Here is a 22,216-nt window from a genome sequence, read left to right on the forward strand (position 1 = left end):
TTTTAATAATCTTAACTAAAATAGAACAGTGACAATAAACTTATATCTCATAAAAGGCTACTTGATTAATTTAGATAGTTGCAGTATAGCATATGAAGTTCGTCTTAGAGAATGGGGGAGGGGAGGAATATACTGTAGAGCAAAATTTAGATCTTATATAAACTCTTATCAGATTTCAATATTTACCTTTTCAAAAAAGGAACAAACTTCATCAAGGCTAGCATGACATAGGAAATAGACTAGAAATGTGGCAACATGGGGTGCTCCAGAGGTCCTTGGATTGCAACCCATCATCCCGTTCTCCTGGCCATGTTTTGCTTATTCCTGAGCTATAATATCAGACTTAATGATGTTCCAAATTCGAAGACCTGTGCAGCAATGAAGCTCAAGGCTAAACTAGATAATTTATGCTGCTTTTCCTTAAACTGCTTCTTCAAAGAATGGTGTTTAAGAAATAAGTTCTATTAGTAATTCACAAGCTTTCTGCAACTGTTTTGGGCTTCTGTCCTTGCTACTAGATATTGAAATACATAATCTTTCCACATGAGAAAAAAATATCTCAGGATACAATTCCAAGTGAGAAAATGGCAGTGATTAAGAACTTAAGCAGCTCCTCTTCCTCCTGCTATTTCCCTGTTTGAGTTTTCAATGTGTAAATAATATTTTTCATTTTAAAAATTACTGCTATATGAATGATATATGTAATGTATGCCCCAATTAGACAATCTTCTGCTCGCTTCATATACTGTAACTTCAAAGGCAGAAAAGTATGCTATATACAAGCGTTCCTCTTATCCTTCCTCTCATATGCCAGCTTTCATTCCTACTTTATATAAAGTATTTCATTCCTACTTTATATAAAGTATTTCATTCCTACTTTATATAAAGCCAGAATTTCCTGTTATGTCTGAATTGAGGAATTACAGCTTAATTGTCACTGGGATCACTGCTTAGAAAGAAAAATTGAACCTACTCTCTCTGCATACTATGATCCTAATGAAAATCCTTACCAACCACATCTCTTAGTTTGTATTGTTGTTTTGCTCATTCTTCTTTTTACTAATGAATTTAGCTTGACCTTCAGACGGAATATAATAATTTAACCAGCAGCATCCAATGTTTTTGTGAACAGGCAGAACAAATGATGAACTTGCTATATACCAGAAGTCCAATTTAGAATGAGACTTCACACTCCATAGCAAATAATGAGAAGAAATTTAGTTTTGTGAATTTTAATAGATAAATTAGTAACTAAGTTCTATTGAAGATAACTAAAGAAAATGTGGCAAAATGGTTTTTCTTCTTCAATTTTCCCAATCAGGTTACTACACTACAGTACTATCAGGAGTGGGGAGAGGGAGAGATAAGAAAGCTTAGAGCCCAATCATGTGCTTGTTTTCTGATGTACTGCCAATGTGAAGTTATTCCCCATGACTGATGCTTATCTATATTGGTAATGTAATGACTGTCATGCATAACAGTGAGTATTTCTGATATTCCACTATACACATCTATGTATGTTAGAAAATTATAGTACATATTTTTACAGAAAAAAGGGAACAAAATAATTAGTACCATCTCCTTAAAGCACTTCAGCTTTGCTGTAAACCAAATGCCTGATGGCAGAATTATAAAAGCAACAGCATAATTTATAATACATAGATAGTGACCACCACACCAACTGGATGTTTTGCAATAGATTTCATTTGTTTAGATCATACTATTAAATTAATATATGTTTAGGCAACTTTTCCTTACCTTCAACATAGTGAATTCGTATGGCTGATAACCTTTGAAACTTTCATGGATAGCTGCCATGGTATGAGATGTTTTTTCCCAAAAATGGAGAAGAGTTGTCTGTAATGCAAAGAAACATGATTCTTTACATGATATCCAATAAAATTTCCTGTGGCATCCAACAAAATTTATCCAGCTGCAGGTATTTTACTAGATAAAGTTGCTGCACTACCACATAAAAACTATGTGACTATCATTCCTAAAAACAAACCCTATGTTTTATAGAGTCTTTCTTTATGGATACCTGGTATGTTGTAAGGACGTGAGACAGAAGATTACATCTACTTGCTCCAAGAAGATCCACTTTCTGACAGACATCAGTTTTCAACTTATCAAAATTCAATTTCGTATGGCGGACTTGTGCTTGGACCTACCAATATAAAGATTACTTGAAAGAATAAGTAGTTCTTAGATACCAGCTCACCAAAAATGCTTCCCTTGGTTCCAAAATAATATTTAATTATAATTTGTATCTTTATTACTTTGTATAATTCACCTACTTTATTTATATGTATGACATCCTTCAATAAGAAGTTTTCACAGATGCTTCCTGGAGGTATTAGAAAATAAATATAATTTGTTGGGGAACAATGTACAGCTCACTTAGTTCTTGACCTCCTTATTCTTGGCAAAAAGAAAGAAAATCATAATGTTCAAGAATCTAGAGACTCTCACGGGAGTGGCCTGCTGGTTAGCTGAGTGCTCTTTCTATAAACACTGCCACTGTATTCTTCCATTGCGAAGCAAGTAGAAGAACTCAGGGGGAAGGGAAGTGAGAATTCAGACCAAAGGCCTCAAATGTGCTGGGAGAACAATAACCAATAAGATAAATTTGGCAAGCAATTTGGCAAGGAACCCATGGTTACACCTATGAGGGATCCTTTATTTCTTTTCAGTGCTTCTTTGTTCAGTTTTGGGTAATTTTATATGTTACCAATCTCTATCTCTTTGTTATGATTGCTTCCACTGACATGCAGATTTCAGCCTATTAACATGAAGCAGCTAACACAGGTTTTTCCTTTGATACTTGTCTGAGTATAAACATGTTTGGAAGATCTGGCAGGCTAGTGTTGATGTTTGTGTGACACAGAAACACTCACTTCCTCCCTGCTGGTGAAAGGTCCCCTGTGAAAACACCGAGTCATGTCTGACCCTTTGGAGGGATGCCACTTTTGCGACATTTTTTTGGCAGACTATAGCAGGTTGGTTTGCCATTGCCTTCCCCAGTCGTCACCTTTCCCAGCATGCTTGGTACTCATTTTACCGACCTTGGAAGGATGGAAGACTGAGTCGACCTGAGCCAGCTATCCGAGAATCCAGCTTTTGCTGGGACTGAACTCAGATCATGGGGAGTTTCGGTTGCAATACTGCCTCCTACCACTCTTTGCCACACGAGGCTCTCCCTGCTGCAGATGCATTATTGCAATATGAGTAGAGCCACTGGTTAGGTCTATGCTGCTTGGGCAGGAATGGACTGGAAAAAAAAACATAAAAGGCAGGGCATCTAAGTCGTTCCTTCCCAAGCCATTTGCATCATTTCTGAAGCTAAGCAAGAAAGAGGCATGAAACCTGTTTGAAATGCTTTTATTTTTCCATCAAGATATTAGGAGCATATTTCAAATGATACACTTTCACACAAACCAGATTCAACTAAATGGAATGATTCTCAAACATTCTCCATTTAGACACTCCTGATTCTTTGGGGATCCTAATAATGTAGATCAGAAATCAAGCATCTATAGCAGTAGCAAATTAATATGGAACATGAAAGAGTAAAAAGAAACCCAGTTGTTGGATGTATGCTGTTTTCCTCTAAACAGAGATGTTAAGATTGTCATTGTCACATTGTCAAATTCAGGCCATAACTCCCTTCTTTAAATGGAGCTTACTTTCAAGAAGTTGAATTTGGCACTACAGCTTTAAAAACACATTTAAGTGTTATAGACTTAAGGTGCAATCCAAAGATTCTCACTTTAAGAGGAGATCTTACAACAGACTCCCTTCTGTTTCCCATACCTTTTACCTAAGGCTGTATCCTAATTTCAGAAAGCCCCAAGAGAAATCATAGTAAAGGACGAATATGGACAGAGTGGGTAGCATTTTGGATACAAAAGATATAATGCCTTCCCAAGCCATTCAAATGCTCCAGGTCCTTGGGGAAATTTAGAATAACTACTTGACAGTACTCAATGAATCCTTTTTGGTTGCTTGCAATGGAAAAACAATAGTAAAATAAAACAAAACAGGAAGGGAATGCAAGATATGGCAGGATTTGGAAAATGCAGAGCATTCCAATATTAGAGTGTTCTGACTTTAAAATAGAATTCTTCTCCATTCTTAAAACCAAACTCTAACTGGTTCTAAACCCAAGAATAAAACAATATATACAAAGAAACAATATGCAAACTATATGCCTGGGGGAACTCCACCACCAAACTGGACACAGAATCCAGAAGCACAGACAGGGATGCCACTATACTGCAGGGGGGAAGGTAAGTGAACAGCACTCCCCACTGATTCCTATGGCCCAACCTCACAAAGAGGGTCTCATGCTTAGTGATGTCTGGGGCAGGGACCCCAGATGAAACCAGAGACTCACAAACAACAACAGCCACTCCCCCACCCTGCTCAGAAGTTGCACTAGTGCTACATACAAAACCCAGGAGCCACATTCCAGAGAGGGCAAACGTGCCCCCTCCCCTGTGTCCAACCAGATTTCAGTGATGCACACTTGATTGGCCCTTTCACCCATGATCAAGTCATGGATGAGGGGGGCGTCATTACAGGCTTAACTGGCATTAGGTAGCAGTAGCTGGAGTCTTGGGGCTGAGCACAGAGTGCCAGAATGCGCTATGAGTAAAAAAGCAATGGACTCCTAATAAAAATACAGGAAAGGGACTAATTAGAGTAAAATAGCATTAATAGTTTTTATGGCATAACCAAATTAGTTTTCTGAATGTGATACAATGTAAAATAATTCAGGCCAATTCAGATTCAACTATTTTTTTATTTTAAAAAGCCACTGTTTATTGATACAAGAGCAAAAATCATGCACTGGCCTTCTTCCTCCCTTTTACCCTTTGCATGTGAATTTCAATACTAATATCATGGTTTGTTTAAACTGTAAGTTTCTATTACATCTTAAACTTTGTTCCAACTTATCTTCTGAATCAGGATTCACATCTGAGATTAATCTATAATTTTCCAATCTGGATGTAGTAAGTGTTTAAATAAACCATGTTGTAAGTATCAAAGCCAGCAGGGGAGGAAAGCAGAGGTGAAGGAAAGTACAACTGCTCACTCTCAGCTTAATAAACTAAGCTGATTATGCCATATGAATTGACCTAAAAGCTCTCTTTATGTATCCCTCACCAAAGCTTATGGATGAACATTCCAGCTGACTCTTAATTGTTCCTAGAAGAGTGAGGCCACATGACACATAAAACAGGGAAACTGTTGCTTATAATCAATACAGGATTCGGAGGAAGAACTCATACTGAGATTTCTCTGAGAGTTTGCAGACTGAAGCTTTGTGATCACAAGCTTAAGACCCTAAAGGAATGAAAACTGCAATAACAGAATTGTGGAAATAAAACCACTCATGCAGGAAATGCCTTTTAAGTGGGTGTATTAAATGTTCTTTAGCTATTGCCTAATGTTTATATGAAATAATATAATAAACTGTACAAATATTTTATAATAAATATATACTTATGTGAACATTATGTGCTATTGATTTACTTTGCCCAAATAAAATGCAAGGATTTGCAAGCTAATCAATTAGACTATAAACAGTTTTTCCTGCTGGCACTATGTTCCATTAGCTTAGACAATTTAGAAATTAGCTTGTCCAAAGGAACGGACATACATCTAGGACAGCATCCTTTTAGTAATTGTTTTTCCGCTTTCTAAGATGTGACAATTCTGGAAACTCTATTTCTAAACTTGAGATCCAAACAGATAATTTCTAGTCCTGAGTATTTAAAAAGATTCTGGACATGGTCAAACTATTCAAAAATAGTTTGCTGCCAAACGAGGCTTTGAAACTGCAGTGTGTTCTAACTCTAATTTGAACATGAATCTATTCTTTGCCGAACTGGAATTGCACAGAAAATTATCATAATTTCAATCCATGAAATGGGAGAGGGAACTAAGATTTATTTATTTATTTTCCAAATTTAGTTACCGCCCATCTTACTCAAAGAGCGACTCTGGGTAGTTTACATTAAACAAGAATAAATAATCATTAGAATACAATAAAACAATATTCTTAAACAAAAATAAGATCCAATACATAGGTGCTAAAAAGTTCTTAATTTACGGGAGCATCTTCAGGGTGCTAACCACCCCCAAGGTTGGTTACTCCTCCTCACACCCCACATGAGATGGCAGAGCCAGGTCTTTACCCTTTCCGGAAGGCCGGGAGAGTGGGGGCTTGCCTCACCTCTGGGAGAAGAATGTTTCATAGGGTGGGGGCAACGGCAGAGAAGGCTCTCTTCCTGCGCCCCGCCAATCAACTATATGTGACAGCCAGTATGAAACCAAGGCACTTGCAACACTATCGTAATAACTAAAACACGGCTGATTTCTTATATCTGAACTAAGCCTGTATGTGAAGGAGGAAACAGAATTCCCAGGCCTCGGGTAAGGGTGGATGGGGCCTGTCAGATACGTTTGCATGTGTGGGAATTGTTGGACGGACTCGCCAACTTTATTCTTTTTCTTTTTATACTTTTTATATTTTACCTTCTACCTTGATGGTTTTATTGTGAGTCACCCAGAGTTAAGTCTGGAGTCAGACTTAAAATTAAACTCTTACTATTTGGCTATTTGTATTACTATCCAAAACCGTTTTGTTTAAAACTGGTGGCAGTTTCTTCCCATATACCTATGAAAAGGGTAGACATAAAACCCTGACAAATAATGAAAATTGATCTATAACTGAAATGTTCCATCCCCTCAACATGCAGTAGAAAAGTAGTCCCCTTTAGATAGAAAATAATGAACATGTCAACTCCAAAAATAAGTTAAATTTGTTTTTAATTCCCAAAAAGATTTATAATCTTTTTGCATTTATGTATTAATCAAAGGCATATATGAGTCAGATTTATAAGAACGTTTACTCTAAGAGAGGAGAAAATATCCACCTTCTTGAATAGCACAGTAGAATTCAACAGCATGCATTAGGATTTTAAAAAGACCTTACTGAATTTTCCCATGATTCCAGTTTTGTGCTGAGAAAGTTTGAAACTCATTCCTGTTCTGAACTTTAGAGAGAAAATGTTTTTATATGATTTTGTCTTAAAGAAATAATATATGAACAAACTTTTTACATTAATGATAAATCAGGCAGAAGTTAATGGAGCAACATACTAGGGGATATCAGAGTTATCATCAATAAGCAAAAAAGCCATCTTTGTATCCCAGATTGACACATCTCAGTGTTGTCTTGAACATGACATAACAATTAAAGAAGTTTCTGCCCAGGAAACACAGATCAAATTCCTGTCCAGCATTGCTCAATTCATGGTGGCCTATTAAACAACTCTGAAGTTGTACTGTGGCAAGATTTCATTCTTGCTCCTCATAGAAGTTCCTTCTTTTTTCAAAACTAAATAATTAGCACACAAAATGATGGCATTTTTAGTGGTATTGTGTGGAACAAGAGACCGAGATAATTATTCTAGTTATTGAGAAGTAAAGCAAGCAGCCCCTTCAACCATGCACTGGATCTTCTATTCTGGACAATTCTTTTTAGCAGAGAAGACATTTACTGGTTAGATAGGAAAGCAGATGAAGAATCTCTGATGTTCACTCTACAACATTAATTTCCTTCTGTTCAATTCTGCAGGGTATTCTACATTCTCTACTCTTGTTTTTAAATAGTGATGAAGTTCTTCTAGTTTACTTACAACACTTAACAGTACTTTTAATTCTGTTTAAATAAATTTAAAAGCACTTTTCCTAGATCTTTTCAGATATACATTTCTTAAAAATTAAATAAGGTAGGTGAGGAAAAGTGTTTATGGGTGTTCATTCAGTCCCTAGGTCTAGAACAACATTCTATAAGTATTATATATTAATATATTCCCAGAAGCTTGTCTCTATTTTTAAAGAGCACCATTTTCATTATATATTTGAAGGGCATTTCTATCACACATTGCTATGCTATTTAACTTAAGGACAGTAATACTGTCATTCTGTCCCTTTACTATATACTAAGTGCCTACATGTAGATATCACTGCATAGTTACTACAATACTTTAATCAGCAATTAAATTTAACAAGCAATTAACATCCATAATTTACATTTACCTTATTTTAAACAAATCTTAAAACATGCTTCTAAAATGACCTTTTCAGTTTTTTTCTCTAGAGTAATCAGAGTCTGAGCGATTGCAAACAGGGTCAGTCCAACTAAGAAGAAATTAAAAATGTTATGTCCTCATTTCTCATGCTGCCCTGCAAAGTGGAAAGTGGATTATGTGTAATAAACAATATTAATTGAAAGCAGCATTTAATTTCTAAGAATAGTTACAAAGCCTTAAGTCTCCCTGAATTATATGTACCTTATCTTTGCAAACAAAGGAATGGAAGGCGAAGTTTATTTCACATGTACTCAGAGAGACTTATTATGCTGGTTCCTATATAGCCAAAGCAATACCATGCATAAATAACAGGAATGCACCAGTAAATTTAAGGTACAAACTTAGGGAGAACTCCAAAGTTTGCAGAAACATAAAATACACAATATTTAGTAACAAAACGCCTATGCAGGCTGTAAGTTCAATGAAGATGGAACACTGTGGGCACAGAATGGTGACTGGCTGCTGGTAGGAAAGCAAGGGAAAGAAAGAATAGAATAATATGTCTGAGTTTCAAAGGAGGAACACTTCAGTCTGCAATATTTTGTTACAGGGTCATTTGTTTTTCATGAAAACGGATGTTTATGATGAGCTTTAACAGCAGGAGAAAAGTTTTCAGAACAAGCCTTGACTCATTTATTCATGTCAGAGAATCTGTGAGCTTTAGAAAAACTGGATTCTAGAATGGAAGACTTAAAAAGATTAAAATGTCACTTCTCTAAAACTCATTACTTTTCATAAAAATACTAGTAGAATTGAATACAAATGACTTTTAGATATAATTTTGCAGATGTGTATGTATGTATGTTAAAGGGGACGCGGTGGCGCTGCGGGTTAAACCGCTGAGCTGTCGATCGGAGGGTCGGCAGTTCGAGACCGCACGGCGGGGTGAGCTCCCGTTGCTCGTCCCAGCTCCTGCTCACCTAGCAGTTCGAAAACATGCAAATGTGAGTAGATCAATAGGTACCGCTTCGGCGGGAAGGTAACGGCATTCCGTGAGTCATGCTGGCCACATGACCCGGAAGTGTCCCTAGGGACAACGCCGGCTCTAAGGCTTAGAAACGGAGATGAGCACCACCCCCTAGAGTCGGACACGACTGGACTTTACGTCAAGGGAAACCTTTACCTTTACCTATGTACGTATGTTATTTATTTGTTTATTTTAGAGCAATCGTTTCCATTTTCATAACTTAAGAATTTTTTCCCTTTAATAAAAGCCAAAATTGAGTGACTGTAGGGGTTAATATGAATAAATATTGATAGCCTTTTTCACTCAATCTTCCTGGTTTTTGTTTATTTAAGAAATGAAATAATGCAAGGTTATGTCATATCTGGCCATATTTTGCTGGAAGAGAAAAACACTTTGCATATGTATGTTCAAAGACATTAGAAACAGAAATGCCTCCCTGCAAAGATTCAAGAACACTGAAAAGTACCTTATAAAAATCAAAAGTTTTTGTCTTTCTGCTATTTGGTATTGCCTGTTCCAGTGAGCAGTGTCCTAAATATAACAAATACTTACATTAAAAAACAAATAGTCCCAAATACACTTGTACTAAAATGCTCTAGAAATGTACACAAACTCCACTTATTGTCATATGCCCATTATATCACAAGCTAATTTCAACATGATTACTCAATTTCAGATGCAGCTATACGAGTTTACAAATGTTTTCCTATGTATGATGAAAAAAGGTCTATGCTACAGTCTCTTGTGATTAAAAAAAAAATCCCAATTTATATTGAAATAATTAGTAAAATACTGCCATGCAGTGGCACCATTCAGAATTGCTTCCCTTCTTGTAAAGTTACCAGAAAGAAGTATATAATTAAATGTGCATTCCCTAATAATATTATTGGTATTAATCTGTCAACAACTCATAAACCTTTTATAGATATATTCTATATTTAACATACATAATTTCAAACTAGAGTATTTTAATGTATATTAAATATTTAATCAAACATTTTAGTTACTTTCAGATAAAGTGTTTATACATGGATATGCCAGTATCTAGGAATCTAATAAACCACTGGGCACTTTCAGCTTTTTTAATGTTAAAGTTTATTAATTATATTGCAGAATATTGAAATCTTCTGGTGGTTTATCCTCTATTGATATTACTAGAATACTGCCATATGAACAGCATAGATGTTTGTCTTTATTCTAATGAATGTCAAAACACTGGCCAAACCTAGACCTTCCTAGTTTCTGAAGATGCCATTACTTGTCATCCAGTCATTTCAGCTTCCCATTGAAGCCAAATCTGATCAACCATCTGATAGATATCTTGCAATATAAAGTGGCACAAATGTTATTTGTTCACTGCCAAGGACTACTAAACCAGCTTCTTAAAAATACAGAACTCTTCACTGGATTGTCACTTTTTAAAAAATGAACAATTATTTGCCTTTGTTTATTTAATTAAACAGAATGGGAAAAAAAAGAATGTAAAACCACATCTACCTACCTACCTACCTACCGGCTTGTTAAATACATACATATATACAGTTTTATACAAGAGTTATAATGAAATATGGTCATCCTTGATTAAAATTGTCCATTCATGTGACATGAAATCTTGAGAGGCTGGTAGAACCAGGCTGAGCAGTCTTTAGAAATGGCTAATTTACATGTGTAGCACAGGTAATTTTGATCATCTTTATGTTAATCTGTTTAAAATGCTTACATCCTTCTTTCCCTTTGACAGCCAAGCAGCTGAACTTGGGTTGTTACATGGATGTCTATTAATGAGCTAATCATTAACATATTTATACACACATACACACCATGTCTAGTTCAAGTTGGTACTCAGGAAACCATTTATTGTTGTCAGATCTTTTAGCAGTGAAAAATATATTCTTGACCAGAACTGTATTCTGCTACACAGAAAATAATCAGTTTATGTTTAATTAGCATCTCAGTGTTGACTGCTGGATTATAAATTTCTCAGAAGAATCAAATCCATTATCACCATTGACTATTATCTAGCAAACTGTGAAAACCTCATACCTTCCTAAATTTTTCCATCTGCTTATAAAGATCAGGATCCAGCTCTTGAGATACATCTTTCATCCATAATAGAGCTCCTCGGTATTCAGTCCGGCATTGTTCCATTCGGTTGACTGTCAACCATGTATCAGAAATAGCTCTGTATCTAAATGTCTCCACTTCTTGGTACAGCCTGCACAAAGGAGTGCGCAATGCCAGTCTGTAACAAAAAACATACACGTGGGGGCTTCTGACAACTATCTCAGAACTATTTAAGTTGAGTAGCAAGCCCATAAAGTATGGAAAATAAACTGTTAATATAAGGAACATATTCAAGGTAATTAAGACAGCTATAGATCTTCAAGTCTTGTTTCAAAACATGGTACAGAAAATAAATTTCACAATAAAGACTGTAAATAAGAAGAACACAATACAACCACACAATTACTTGCAGTGCTTTCAGGGCTGCTACCTTAAATTAAGTACATTTAAGCACAACAGACCAATCAATTAAGGATTTAACAGCAGACTAAAAGTGAATGTCTGATTAATTGGTAAGTCGGAGCATTAGTTAGAAATTGACTTTGAAAAGCAAACTGCCAAACACAATGTACAACTTCCTTGCATCCTGTAGCAATGAATCAGGACTTTTATAATGGCTTTTCTCTTCACCATCTTTAAAGTTGGTGGCTTTATTTTGGCTTTAGAGTGAATATACTGTGGGTTCTCTCTGAACAATATAATCAAATGTAACTAGTGTTGATTAACTGAACTCACAATTAGTATTTATGAACTGTGGATTTTGCATAATATTGGTATTTTTAAAGCATTTTAATTCAAGCATTAACAGAAATATCAAACTGGTTTTGAGCGTTTTGCACTACAAGAATATTTTATTAATCATTATATTTCATTAAACATTATTTAAATATTTTATTTTAGTAATTAACCATCTCTACTATTATTTTATTAATCATTATTACAACTTCTTAGGCTGAACCTTTCCTTTAGAATCCTATCATTTATTGATAGATTAATTACAGTATAGTGACATACCCACCTAGCTCAAAATTCAGAGGGACTGATTTCCAGTTAAGTAGTAGATCTGATACTAAATGAAGCATTTAAAACATCAGTGAACGTAGTGAATTTACACAGTATGTTGATGATGAACTAAAGGATCTGCTGTTGTTTTTAACAAAGTTTCATCCTATCCCAGTATGGAGTTCAAGCTGGTTGCATTTAAGTTCAGAAGTCACAGTCGTCTAGAGAAAGAAAATTCATCCTTATCTATGTCCAGAATTATTCCCAAATCTAAATATCCAAATTAGGAAAGTTTAGCATCTTTGTTCTATTGACTAATAAACTTGTTATGCCATTTATCCTCTTACAAATATACAGTGAGAATTTTAAAAAGCATGAAAGAAGGGAAGGATATAAATATAAGGACAATGCAAAGGAGAGAAAAATCAAACTGAAAATAAAAGTGGATAACACAGCCAAGGATTTTGTTGATAAAGTGTGTTTGAGCCACTTCCTATTTCTTTTTAAATGGACTGCTATAAAACAAAGAGTAGAAGGCAAAGTTAATGAGCTATTTCATACACGATATCTCAATAATAAAGCCCATCTGGCCAAACATACCTTTGTTGAGAAGAAAAACAGAGTGCCTTTCCTGTAGCTTGCATCATCTTGCCTGCTCTGGTTTTATCCTGAGAACCTTGGGATCGGAGAAATTTTCCCAATTCATTTTCTTCCTGAGATAGAACTAAGAAAGATGAAAAAATGAAGTGATCAGATACAGGTGAATGTGATATACATTTTTCTTAAAAAGAAAATGTTGCAAGAATGCTCTTCACATACTTCTTCTATTCCTAATTAACCTTCCTGTGTCTTTTGTACTTATAAAAAGGCCAGGTTCACCAGCCTTACCCTCCACCTCCCCACTCAGTGCAATGATTAAGAATTGCTAAATGACCTCTATCTACAAGATGCAACAGCAGAACTATCTGTTTTTGCTTGAACAAACTTATAAACCTGATGGGATCAGATAAAGTAGATCACAATGTAGCCTGACCACAATGCTTAGAATTTCCCTTGATTGTTTCAGTATCCTTTTCAACTTATTGAGCCCACGGTAAAGTAAGAGAAGTTCATTATTCATACTTTGATATCTTGTTTATTACTTCTATTCCTTATATATGCATATCTGCATAAGATTGTTTAACTAATGTTTAGAAAGACTGATTATTACAAGGTATTTAAATTAAGAAAAATAACTAAAATGTGGATTATTATATTTTTAAAATCACTTTGGGGCCAAAGCAAAACGTAACGTATCCCTAAACTCTAGGTCCATACTCAATATAAGGGACACAGGAGAAGTTAATAAGGAAACTTGTAAGAGCAACAGTTTGCTTTTTAAACAGAAAAACAAATGGTGTCACTTCACTCAGAAGAGGAGATGCCTGCTTAATCCTTTCCATTCTCCTCAATATTACTTATTCTCTTCTAACATTGTAAGGCAAAGTATATGGGCCCATATCCTTTCTTTCATAAACAAAACAATAAGTAGGATATGAATTGGAAGATAAAGAATTAAGCCCTCCTCTCCCAGTGGATCATAACGTATGAGAATGTTTTTTTCACTTGTTTTAAAAACAATGACAACATGACTTCCGCATATAGTACATTTCACGCATCCATCTTGCTATAATGCTCAATATAATCAAGATTGGGGTTTTAAAAAGTCATAATAATTGTTTTATCAAACAAAAAATGCCTAGTTTTAAAACTTGGGTTCATGGTGTCAGCGTCAATTTAAACTCTTGGTAAGTATTGAGGACTCTTTCAATATTTTCTTCATTTGCCATTAATAATGGCTGCACATATACCTCTGAGCATAGTTAACTGAATCCAGTAAGGATTACTTTTGACCAGACATGCATAGGATTTACACTAAACTGAAAAAGGAGCTACATAAAGTTAGCTACACCTGAAGATACTTACAACAAATCCTTTTTTGATAGAGTTCAATTGCTTTAAGTAAATCCATACAAGTCCTCTGAACTGAATGGAACAGCTGAAAATATGAAATGCAAACTATGTAAAATATTCTTTGAAAGAACAGACACAGACAAGACACTTTTCTTAATGCAGCATTTATGAAACTTTTAAAACATCATAGGCTTTCCTTGCATTATGATTATGAAATACCATTTTACACTAATGGAATAAACTATATGGACACATAAATCTTAGAGAAACATTACAGCATATACATAAAATGGTCTAATCCAGGGGTCCCCAACCCCCGGGCTGCAGACTGATACCAGTCCGTGGCCTGTTAGGAACCGGGCCGCACAGCAGGAGCTGAGCGGTGGGCGAACAAGTGAATTTACAGCCTGAGTATTTACAGCTGCTCCCCATCGCTCGCATTACCACCTGAACTCTGCCTCCTGTCAGAGAAAGCAACCCCATTGGCTGCTCTCTCCAAACAGTGCGAAGAAAAAAGAATAAAAGGTCAGGAAAAAGAGGAAGCGCTTGAATCATCCTGAAACCATCCCCCCCGATCCGTGGAAAAATTGTCTTTCACAAAACCAGTCCCTGGTGCCAAAAAGGTTGGGAACCGTTGGTCTAATCAAACCATGTGCATTTATATTCATTTTATCTACTAGGACAAATGAAAGAAGGAAAGTTGTTTTGATTTTAATCTCTTTGGAAAGCATTTATTTCTTGCAGCAGAGATTTAAAATCTTAAATCAACAAACATTCTTTGAGTTATATCATCATTTATAGTGTAGCAAAATTTCAAGGACAAGTAAATAAAACCATGTTTTAATATAAGCCACACAAAAGAGTGTCTTATTATTACCTACATCTAAACCTTGGGTCTTAAATTTTCCCACAGCAAAACTTCAATAAGACATAATGAAAACCAATTTAGTAAAAAATGGTCATTATTATCTCTAACTCAGAGGTATGCATAATCCAGGAAAACTGGTGGAAAAAAGAATAAAGCTTATACAATAAAGTTGGTAAAAAATGTGAAGATGCGTAGGGAAGCATTTTTGGATTATTTCATATAAAACAGTCAAATCTGCTAACAAGTATATACCTTGATAAAGACTCACCACTAGTGTGGGCTAGTTTTAAAAACATTTTTTTATCCTTAACTATATGATAAAAGAAAAAGAGTACCTGGTTTGGCAGTCCTGCATTAACTATTTGGAGAAGGCTTATAATACCCCTCCCCCACTTGTCACAATAATTTCTACGGATTACATCTACTAGCACATGTGCCTGTGACTTTATGACCCTGCTTCTGAGAGTAGAAAAGCAGCAAATATTGTATGCTTCAGATGTGAATCACAGAATCAACATGAGAAGAATATTGCTGCAGATGGATGGACTCAAAAGGTCCCATTTGGATTTAACAGACATTCCACTTTAACAGACACCCCTTTTCCCCATGTGTCCATTAAAGCAAGGCTTTACTGAATTCTGTATTTTGAATAACTATATGATCAGTGACTAATATGTAGAATCTGCCTCATATTTGCAGATTCAGATTTCTTGGAAAATATGAAAATAATTTGTTTCCACAGAATCATATAGTTGGCAGGAGTAATTAAGTCCAAACCCCTGTTCAGTGAAGAAATCCAAATTAAGGCATCTCAGATGGAGGCTATCTAGCCTCTGCTTATATACATCCAATGTACAGAAACCAACCCCCATCTGTGTAATTGGTTTCACTACTGAACTGCTCTTACTGTTAGGACGTTTTTTTCCTTTAATATTCAATGGGAATCTGCCACTGGAATCCAGAATGGATGAATTCAAACTAATTTTAGTCAAGCTTACAGGAAAAGCAAACTAGATATTCTTTTCCATCTAGCCTGCAAACTGAGAATAAAGATCAACAGTAAATATGCATAGTAAGATCTGCATTGTGCAAAGAACAAGTATTTTGTGCTTTTATGCAAACTACGTTGTACTTATGCAAACTATGTTGAGTAGCACTGAGCTCAGTCAATGCACGTGTTTATCTGTCTCTAGCTATTTAAATAATTTATATGGCTGCCCATCTCCCAAAAGTGACTCTGGATGGTATATAGGGGATAAAAATGGAAAAATGTGTGCTATCTTGGGAACAATACAGGGAAAGACTCTGTGGAGGATTGTTAACCCAAACACTAACCTCTCAAAAACTCTTAAGCAAAGGAACGAACATCCCCTGTTGTTCCCCCTACCACCATATCAGGTTACTAAGTCAATCTTCTGAGTTATCTATCCCATTGCTGACTAATTTGACTTATGAAGCACATTTCACATTTCACAGTAGTTCTGCTATTAGGGATCCTTTTATATGGAGATTATGAGAACTGAATTTAGTACAGTACTTTCATAATGTAAGTTATGAAGTCTACCACTGAGTTACAGTTCTACCCTGGAAAATATCACACGTTACTGAAGTTTCTTGGCATATTCAGATGTATCCCTAAAGTCCTGTAGAGTTACATTATAGGATAGGAGGTCTTTAAAGTTACCTTAGCCCTGATTAAACCTTTCTTCCCACTATTGGGATTCTTATGCTGAGATCAAAATAACAAAACAAAACAAACTTTGCAGCATGACAATGCAATCTTACTTTCCTACACTCAGAGCTTTTGATTTTGAATGTGCAAGGTTGTTATAGGAATAACTTTAGTACAAAGGACTCATATTATGCCTTTGTATCAATATTTAGGCTCACATGTAAATGTTCATCACTCAGTTACTACAGAGCAATTTCAAACACGCATCACATAACAATTATTACAAAAAAGTTTTCATATCATCAGAAAATATTTTTCTTGCCAAAGACAAGTTTGAAAGATTCATACCCTCTGTCACTGAAATACAGCTATGTATACAACTTACTTGGAGGCTATTCTGTACAGTGAATATGACAGCATTGTTTTTAACAAGTATTTCTAAGGTCATATGCTAAATGCAAAGTTACTTCAGTGATACAACCTAGAGTAACTTTAGTGATTGAAGCAATATACATGTTGTTAAAATGTCATTCCCAAACTGGAACTAAGCCAAGAAATCAACACTCGAATTACTAGTCTTTTAAAAAGCCCATTAATTGTATTTTATTTCTCAAAAGTCTCAATAACTGAATAACTACAATAATTGCTACCAGATATATCTGTGCTATACTGTGACTAACAAAATCCACTTTAGAAACAGTTATTTTATACATGCTTTTAAAAGAAAATCATTAATATTGGCACACCTTATGGGGGAAGGGGAGAAAGTTAAAATAAAGGTCCCCATAGCAGTAATCTGATACACATGCAGATCACACCATTTCTTCCATGAAGCTGAAAATACTGTTTTCTTTCCTTCTTTTACAACAAAAGCAGGCAAATTACTTAAGATACCACTTTTTTTCAATTGGCCAAGCTGATGTCTCCCTTCCAACAGCAAATGGGGGGAGAATGGAAGTGGGTGAGAACAGGGAAACTACAACAGCAAAACTAGAGTTGAAAGGTATTTGGAGCATCCATGTCTTACATACCTCCAGTTTAGCATCCAGATCTGCATCTGAGGCTACTACATGTTCATCCTCTTTTTTTCCGGTGACTTTGATAAGAGTTTGTTTTGTTTTCCAGTATTTCTGCTGCATTTTATTTACTACAGATTTCTCTTGGCCTTGAGCATATCGATCATAAAATTCCCTTGAATAACTGCTAGAAAGCAAAAAGTACACTTAAGAGAGACATGAAATCATACAATATAGCAGATTATTTATATTTGATTTAATATCTACATCCACGTTGACGTTTCTTGAACTTAGTTTCATACTACTTTTCACTGGTTAGTGAAAGACTTCATACTATTACTGTTCCAATTGTCTGGCCTACCCATATGTTTTTCAGTGAACTGCTGTATTTTATAGTCACCTGATTCTACTTGAAGTACATACTAGATTTCAGTAAGGTAAAGCCATAACCCTGCTGGTGGCATAGAATTGCACATACGCATGCACGTATACACAAACACACAAACATACTTACTATTTATGGCTGTCCATGTTTTTAAAATATTCTTCAAACACTAAGAATTAAGAAAAATAAACGATTATTATTCTCATTATGTATTTCTAAGCCTTTGACGCAGGAGTAGGGCTAAAACCCAACTAAAATTAGGTAAAATGAAAAATAAGTTGATGTAATTTTAAATTTTATCCAGTTAAATATAACATGGCAGAGAAAACATAGTAACATTTATGTATTTAAATTATTCCAACAACCTTCAGCAGTTTATAGTAAAAAAGGAAACTTTAAAACCAAAGATATTAAAACAACTTCAACCAACAATTAAAAGCCAAAGGTAAGCTTAAGACATTTTTAAAAGCCAACATCCAGCTAGGTGACAGCACCTAGCTGACTTTGACTGACCTCAAAAAGCTAAGCAATGTTAGATTTAGTTAATACTTGGATGGGAAAAGACCAGGAAATACCATGGCTGTGGGCTAGACTGGAAAGATGAAAAACATTACATAAGTAGTAATGGCAAATTACTTCTGTATTGTTGCAAGAACTTTATATAGGCAGTCCTTGTTTAGCTACAGCAATACATTCCAGCAAAATGGTCGCTAAGCGAACCATGTGACTGACAGACAGACAGATGCTGCAAAGATCACTGGTTGCTGCCGCCCCATTTATAATACTCTCATACAGCAACATCAGTGTTACTCTCATTCCGATGTTCATGGTTGTCAGGCGCAGAAATTTGGGTGTAAGTGCACACATTGGTTGGAAAATGATTTTTTACTATTGCTTATTACTGTTGTATTTGCGAATGGTTGCTTAACGAGGTAGTCGCTAAATGAGGACTACCTGTACAGACATCTCCACAAAGTCACCAGGAGTTTTGGCTTGAAGGAGACTTAATTTTTACCTTTAAAAAAAGCCAATGAAGAGGTTAGGCTGTTGAACTCTGCAAGAAATGTTATCTAAAGAACTCAGGTGGCTATAAAGAAATCTCAACCCAAGTCTTCACAACCAATAGATAGACTTGTTGTGAGAAAACTGCTCGCTTAAATTATAAACCAAAGCATACTTTATTGGAATGTGCTTACAGTGATCACCAGGCTCCTTGCCAGCAGAGAGTGAGAGAGAGCCAGAAGTTTATTTATTTATTTATCAAATTTGTCACTGCCCATCTCCTCCGACCAGAGGGACTCTGGGCGGTTTACAATATAGAATAAATATACAATAAAAATTCAAATAAATATATGATAAAATTCTAATAAAATCCCATTAAAACTAAAACAATTTCTTAACTACCCCAGTTCATAAAATCCAGATGGCTATGATCTCTTCTATCATTTTGTAGGAGGGGCACTTTAAGGCACTAGCCAACCCCAAGCATGTCGATTCTCCTCCCTGCCCGAAGCCTGGTGGCAGAGCCAGGTCTTCAACTTCCTCCGGAAGGCTAGGAGTGGTGGGGCTAATCTCACCCCCAGGGGCAAGATGTTCCAAAGGGTGGGCACTACTGCCAAGAAGGCCCGCCTCCTGGACCCCACCAGATGGAATTCTCTTGTTGACAGGGTCTGCAGCATGCCCTCTCTGCATGAGCGGGTGGGACGGGCTGATGATACAGGGAAAAGGTGGTCCCTCAGGACTATATAATCTACTTCTGCAGATTATATATATATTTGGTCAATTACATTTGGAACAGAAAGATAAAAGAATACTACAATTACACTGCATTCTTCTTCTAGAACACTTCGATAAGCTATTAATATGACCTCCCTGTTATATTTCACACTTGTAGTATCCTTCCTGATATTATGAACACAAACAATAAACAGCATTGTTTATGTTGTAGTCTCCTTTTACACTGTTCCATTTGCTCCTCTCTAGAAAGACAACTGTTTGATTTATGTTAGCTGTCTCCAGTCCAGGGTCACAGTACTAGACATCAGGTAACACAAATATAATGCTGCTTAATAGCTACATAAAGAATCATACCTAAATATTTTTAATTCCATTATACTCCACAGACCTCTTCCGATGATCTCAATGAGTGAAAGTGAATAATATGGAAAGAGGTGTTTTTTCATGTAGCCTGGCCCAAAGCTGCAAAAATGTAATAACTAGCATTTTGTACAATTGCCACCTAAGGCAATGCTTTTAAGCAGAACAATGTAATCTTTGAGTTCTTCCATATAACAACCTGGCTGCTGTACCAACTGACATTTCTGGAGCAGAACAAAGTCAACCTGATGTAGAGTACTTTACATTAGTTAACATGGAAGTTCTTAGCTTTGCACCAGGTTTTTTACCCAGTAAAAGGTATATAAGAGATACTTCTGGCTGTTTCCCCAGTCTGAAAAACCCACTGCTCTGGAATGATAACATCTTAGTTCATATAAGTCTAGGATATTCATTTCCACCCCTTCAGTACTATGCAATATTTCTGGGTAATTTCTGATGCAATACAGTTTTGTCACATGATCACTATATATTTCTTTCTCTCTGAAGTGGCAAATTTTTATTCTATGGGATAGCTTTGGAAAGTATTTTACAATATATTGACAATATATATATATTTTCTTTTCAAACTTAAAAAAAAGAATCTTGATATTGGAGGACTCTTTAAGAACATATATGTATTATAGTGTTTTATAGTTTTATATGTTTATGTTTTATTGTAAACTGCCCAGAGTCCCTTTTGGGAGATGGGAGGTGATAAATTTGATTGATTAATAAACAAACAAACAAACAACTCTTTCTTCATAGTGGTGTGATTCCCAACCCTCTTTCTACAAAGTAATTCTGCTCTTAAATGGGACAGACGGCAAGAATGTAAGAGTTGAAATGGCTAACTGAGGTCTTCCATAGATCTAGACATAGAATTCAACATCAAGCAATTGCTATTTATAATGCTTAATACACGAAAATAGTTTTTTTTACGACAGATAATGCTGACATTTTACTGCTCATAAAAAATAAAGCACAAACTGAGGCTATCTGCCAGTTTCATCTCTCTAAAAATATATCTGAAAAATACACATGGATTTGCAAAGACTTTCCCATTTTACAATTTTGAAAGATGCAGCACAATCATGTAATCAATCTAAAATTACAAGCATCTAATATTACATTTGATACTTACTTTTCATCTAACGAATACTTAACTATGTGTGCACAAATTCATATGCACAGTGTTTTCAAAATCTTTCCATGTTGCACCATTATTAATTTCCACAGTAAGAAGTAATACTGGCAATCATTGTCATATCTAAATCCTAGTGGTTTCCCTTGGGTCATGCAGAGGTACTAAAATGCTTTTCAGTAGACATTACTGCAGAATGAGCAATGGTTTTTCAGCAGTGGTAGATGGTACATTTATTAGAATACTAATTAAGACTGCGCTCATCTGACAATAGAAAGGCAACGTCTCCAAACAAGAAGGCTTACTATTAATGTCATGTTAAAAAAGGCAAAGAAAACCCCCCAATATATTTTAGTAGATAAGTCTAACTGTATTCAAATTACTTTCACTACAACATGTACACACACACAATCAACAAAAAAAAACCTTGAACTTTTCATATGTTTTAATTTTCACAATTAGCTTATCCACGTGTGGCACATTTGTCATAGTATTTTGGTTATAAATTCAAGGTTCTGCTTATCAATGGATGGGCACATATGCAAGCATATATGGGATATACGGGTATTTTTTTTACACGTATTACTATATACCTTCAGCAAAGGATCGTTACCTTGTCGTGGTGCTGGAGCTTGAGCACCTCAATGATGCCATGAGCTAAACCGTGAAGGGCCACCCAAGACGGGAAGGTCATGACAGAGAGGTCAGACTAAATGCGATCCCTGGGGAAGGTAATGGCAACCCACCCCAGTATTCTTGCCGTGAAAACTAAATGGATCAGTACAACCAGAGATATGTCGGTATACCATCGGAAGATGAGACCCCCAGGTCGGAAGATGGTCAAAATGCTACTGGGGAGGAACAGAGGATGAGCTCAACTAGCCCC

At 35.7% G+C, this 22,216-nt stretch overlaps 1 protein-coding gene across 7 annotated transcripts in view; it reads right to left on the reverse strand.

The window, feature by feature from the left end:
* The window catches only part of ICA1 (islet cell autoantigen 1), a 66,261-nt gene that overhangs the window by 24,194 nt on the left and 19,851 nt on the right, over positions 1-22,216 (reverse strand). For 6 of the 7 annotated variants that reach the window (XM_063303686.1, XM_063303688.1, XM_063303681.1 and 3 more), the window contains exons 2-8: positions 18,222-18,261; positions 17,723-17,894; positions 14,164-14,236; positions 12,799-12,922; positions 11,176-11,374; positions 2,042-2,167; positions 1,759-1,857 (exon numbers count right to left, since the gene is read on the reverse strand). In XM_063303686.1, coding sequence (XP_063159756.1) covers positions 1,759-1,857; positions 2,042-2,167; positions 11,176-11,374; positions 12,799-12,922; positions 14,164-14,236; positions 17,723-17,894; positions 18,222-18,238 — 810 coding nt within the window. In that variant the 5' untranslated portion in view covers positions 18,239-18,261. The remainder of the gene's footprint in view (positions 1-1,758; positions 1,858-2,041; positions 2,168-11,175; positions 11,375-12,798; positions 12,923-14,163; positions 14,237-17,722; positions 17,895-18,221; positions 18,262-22,216) is intronic. The other variant, XM_063303684.1, reaches the window with a different exon arrangement.

Source organism: Candoia aspera, chromosome 4, assembly GCF_035149785.1.
Source record: "Candoia aspera isolate rCanAsp1 chromosome 4, rCanAsp1.hap2, whole genome shotgun sequence".
Classification (NCBI taxonomy): domain Eukaryota; kingdom Metazoa; phylum Chordata; class Lepidosauria; order Squamata; family Boidae; genus Candoia; species Candoia aspera.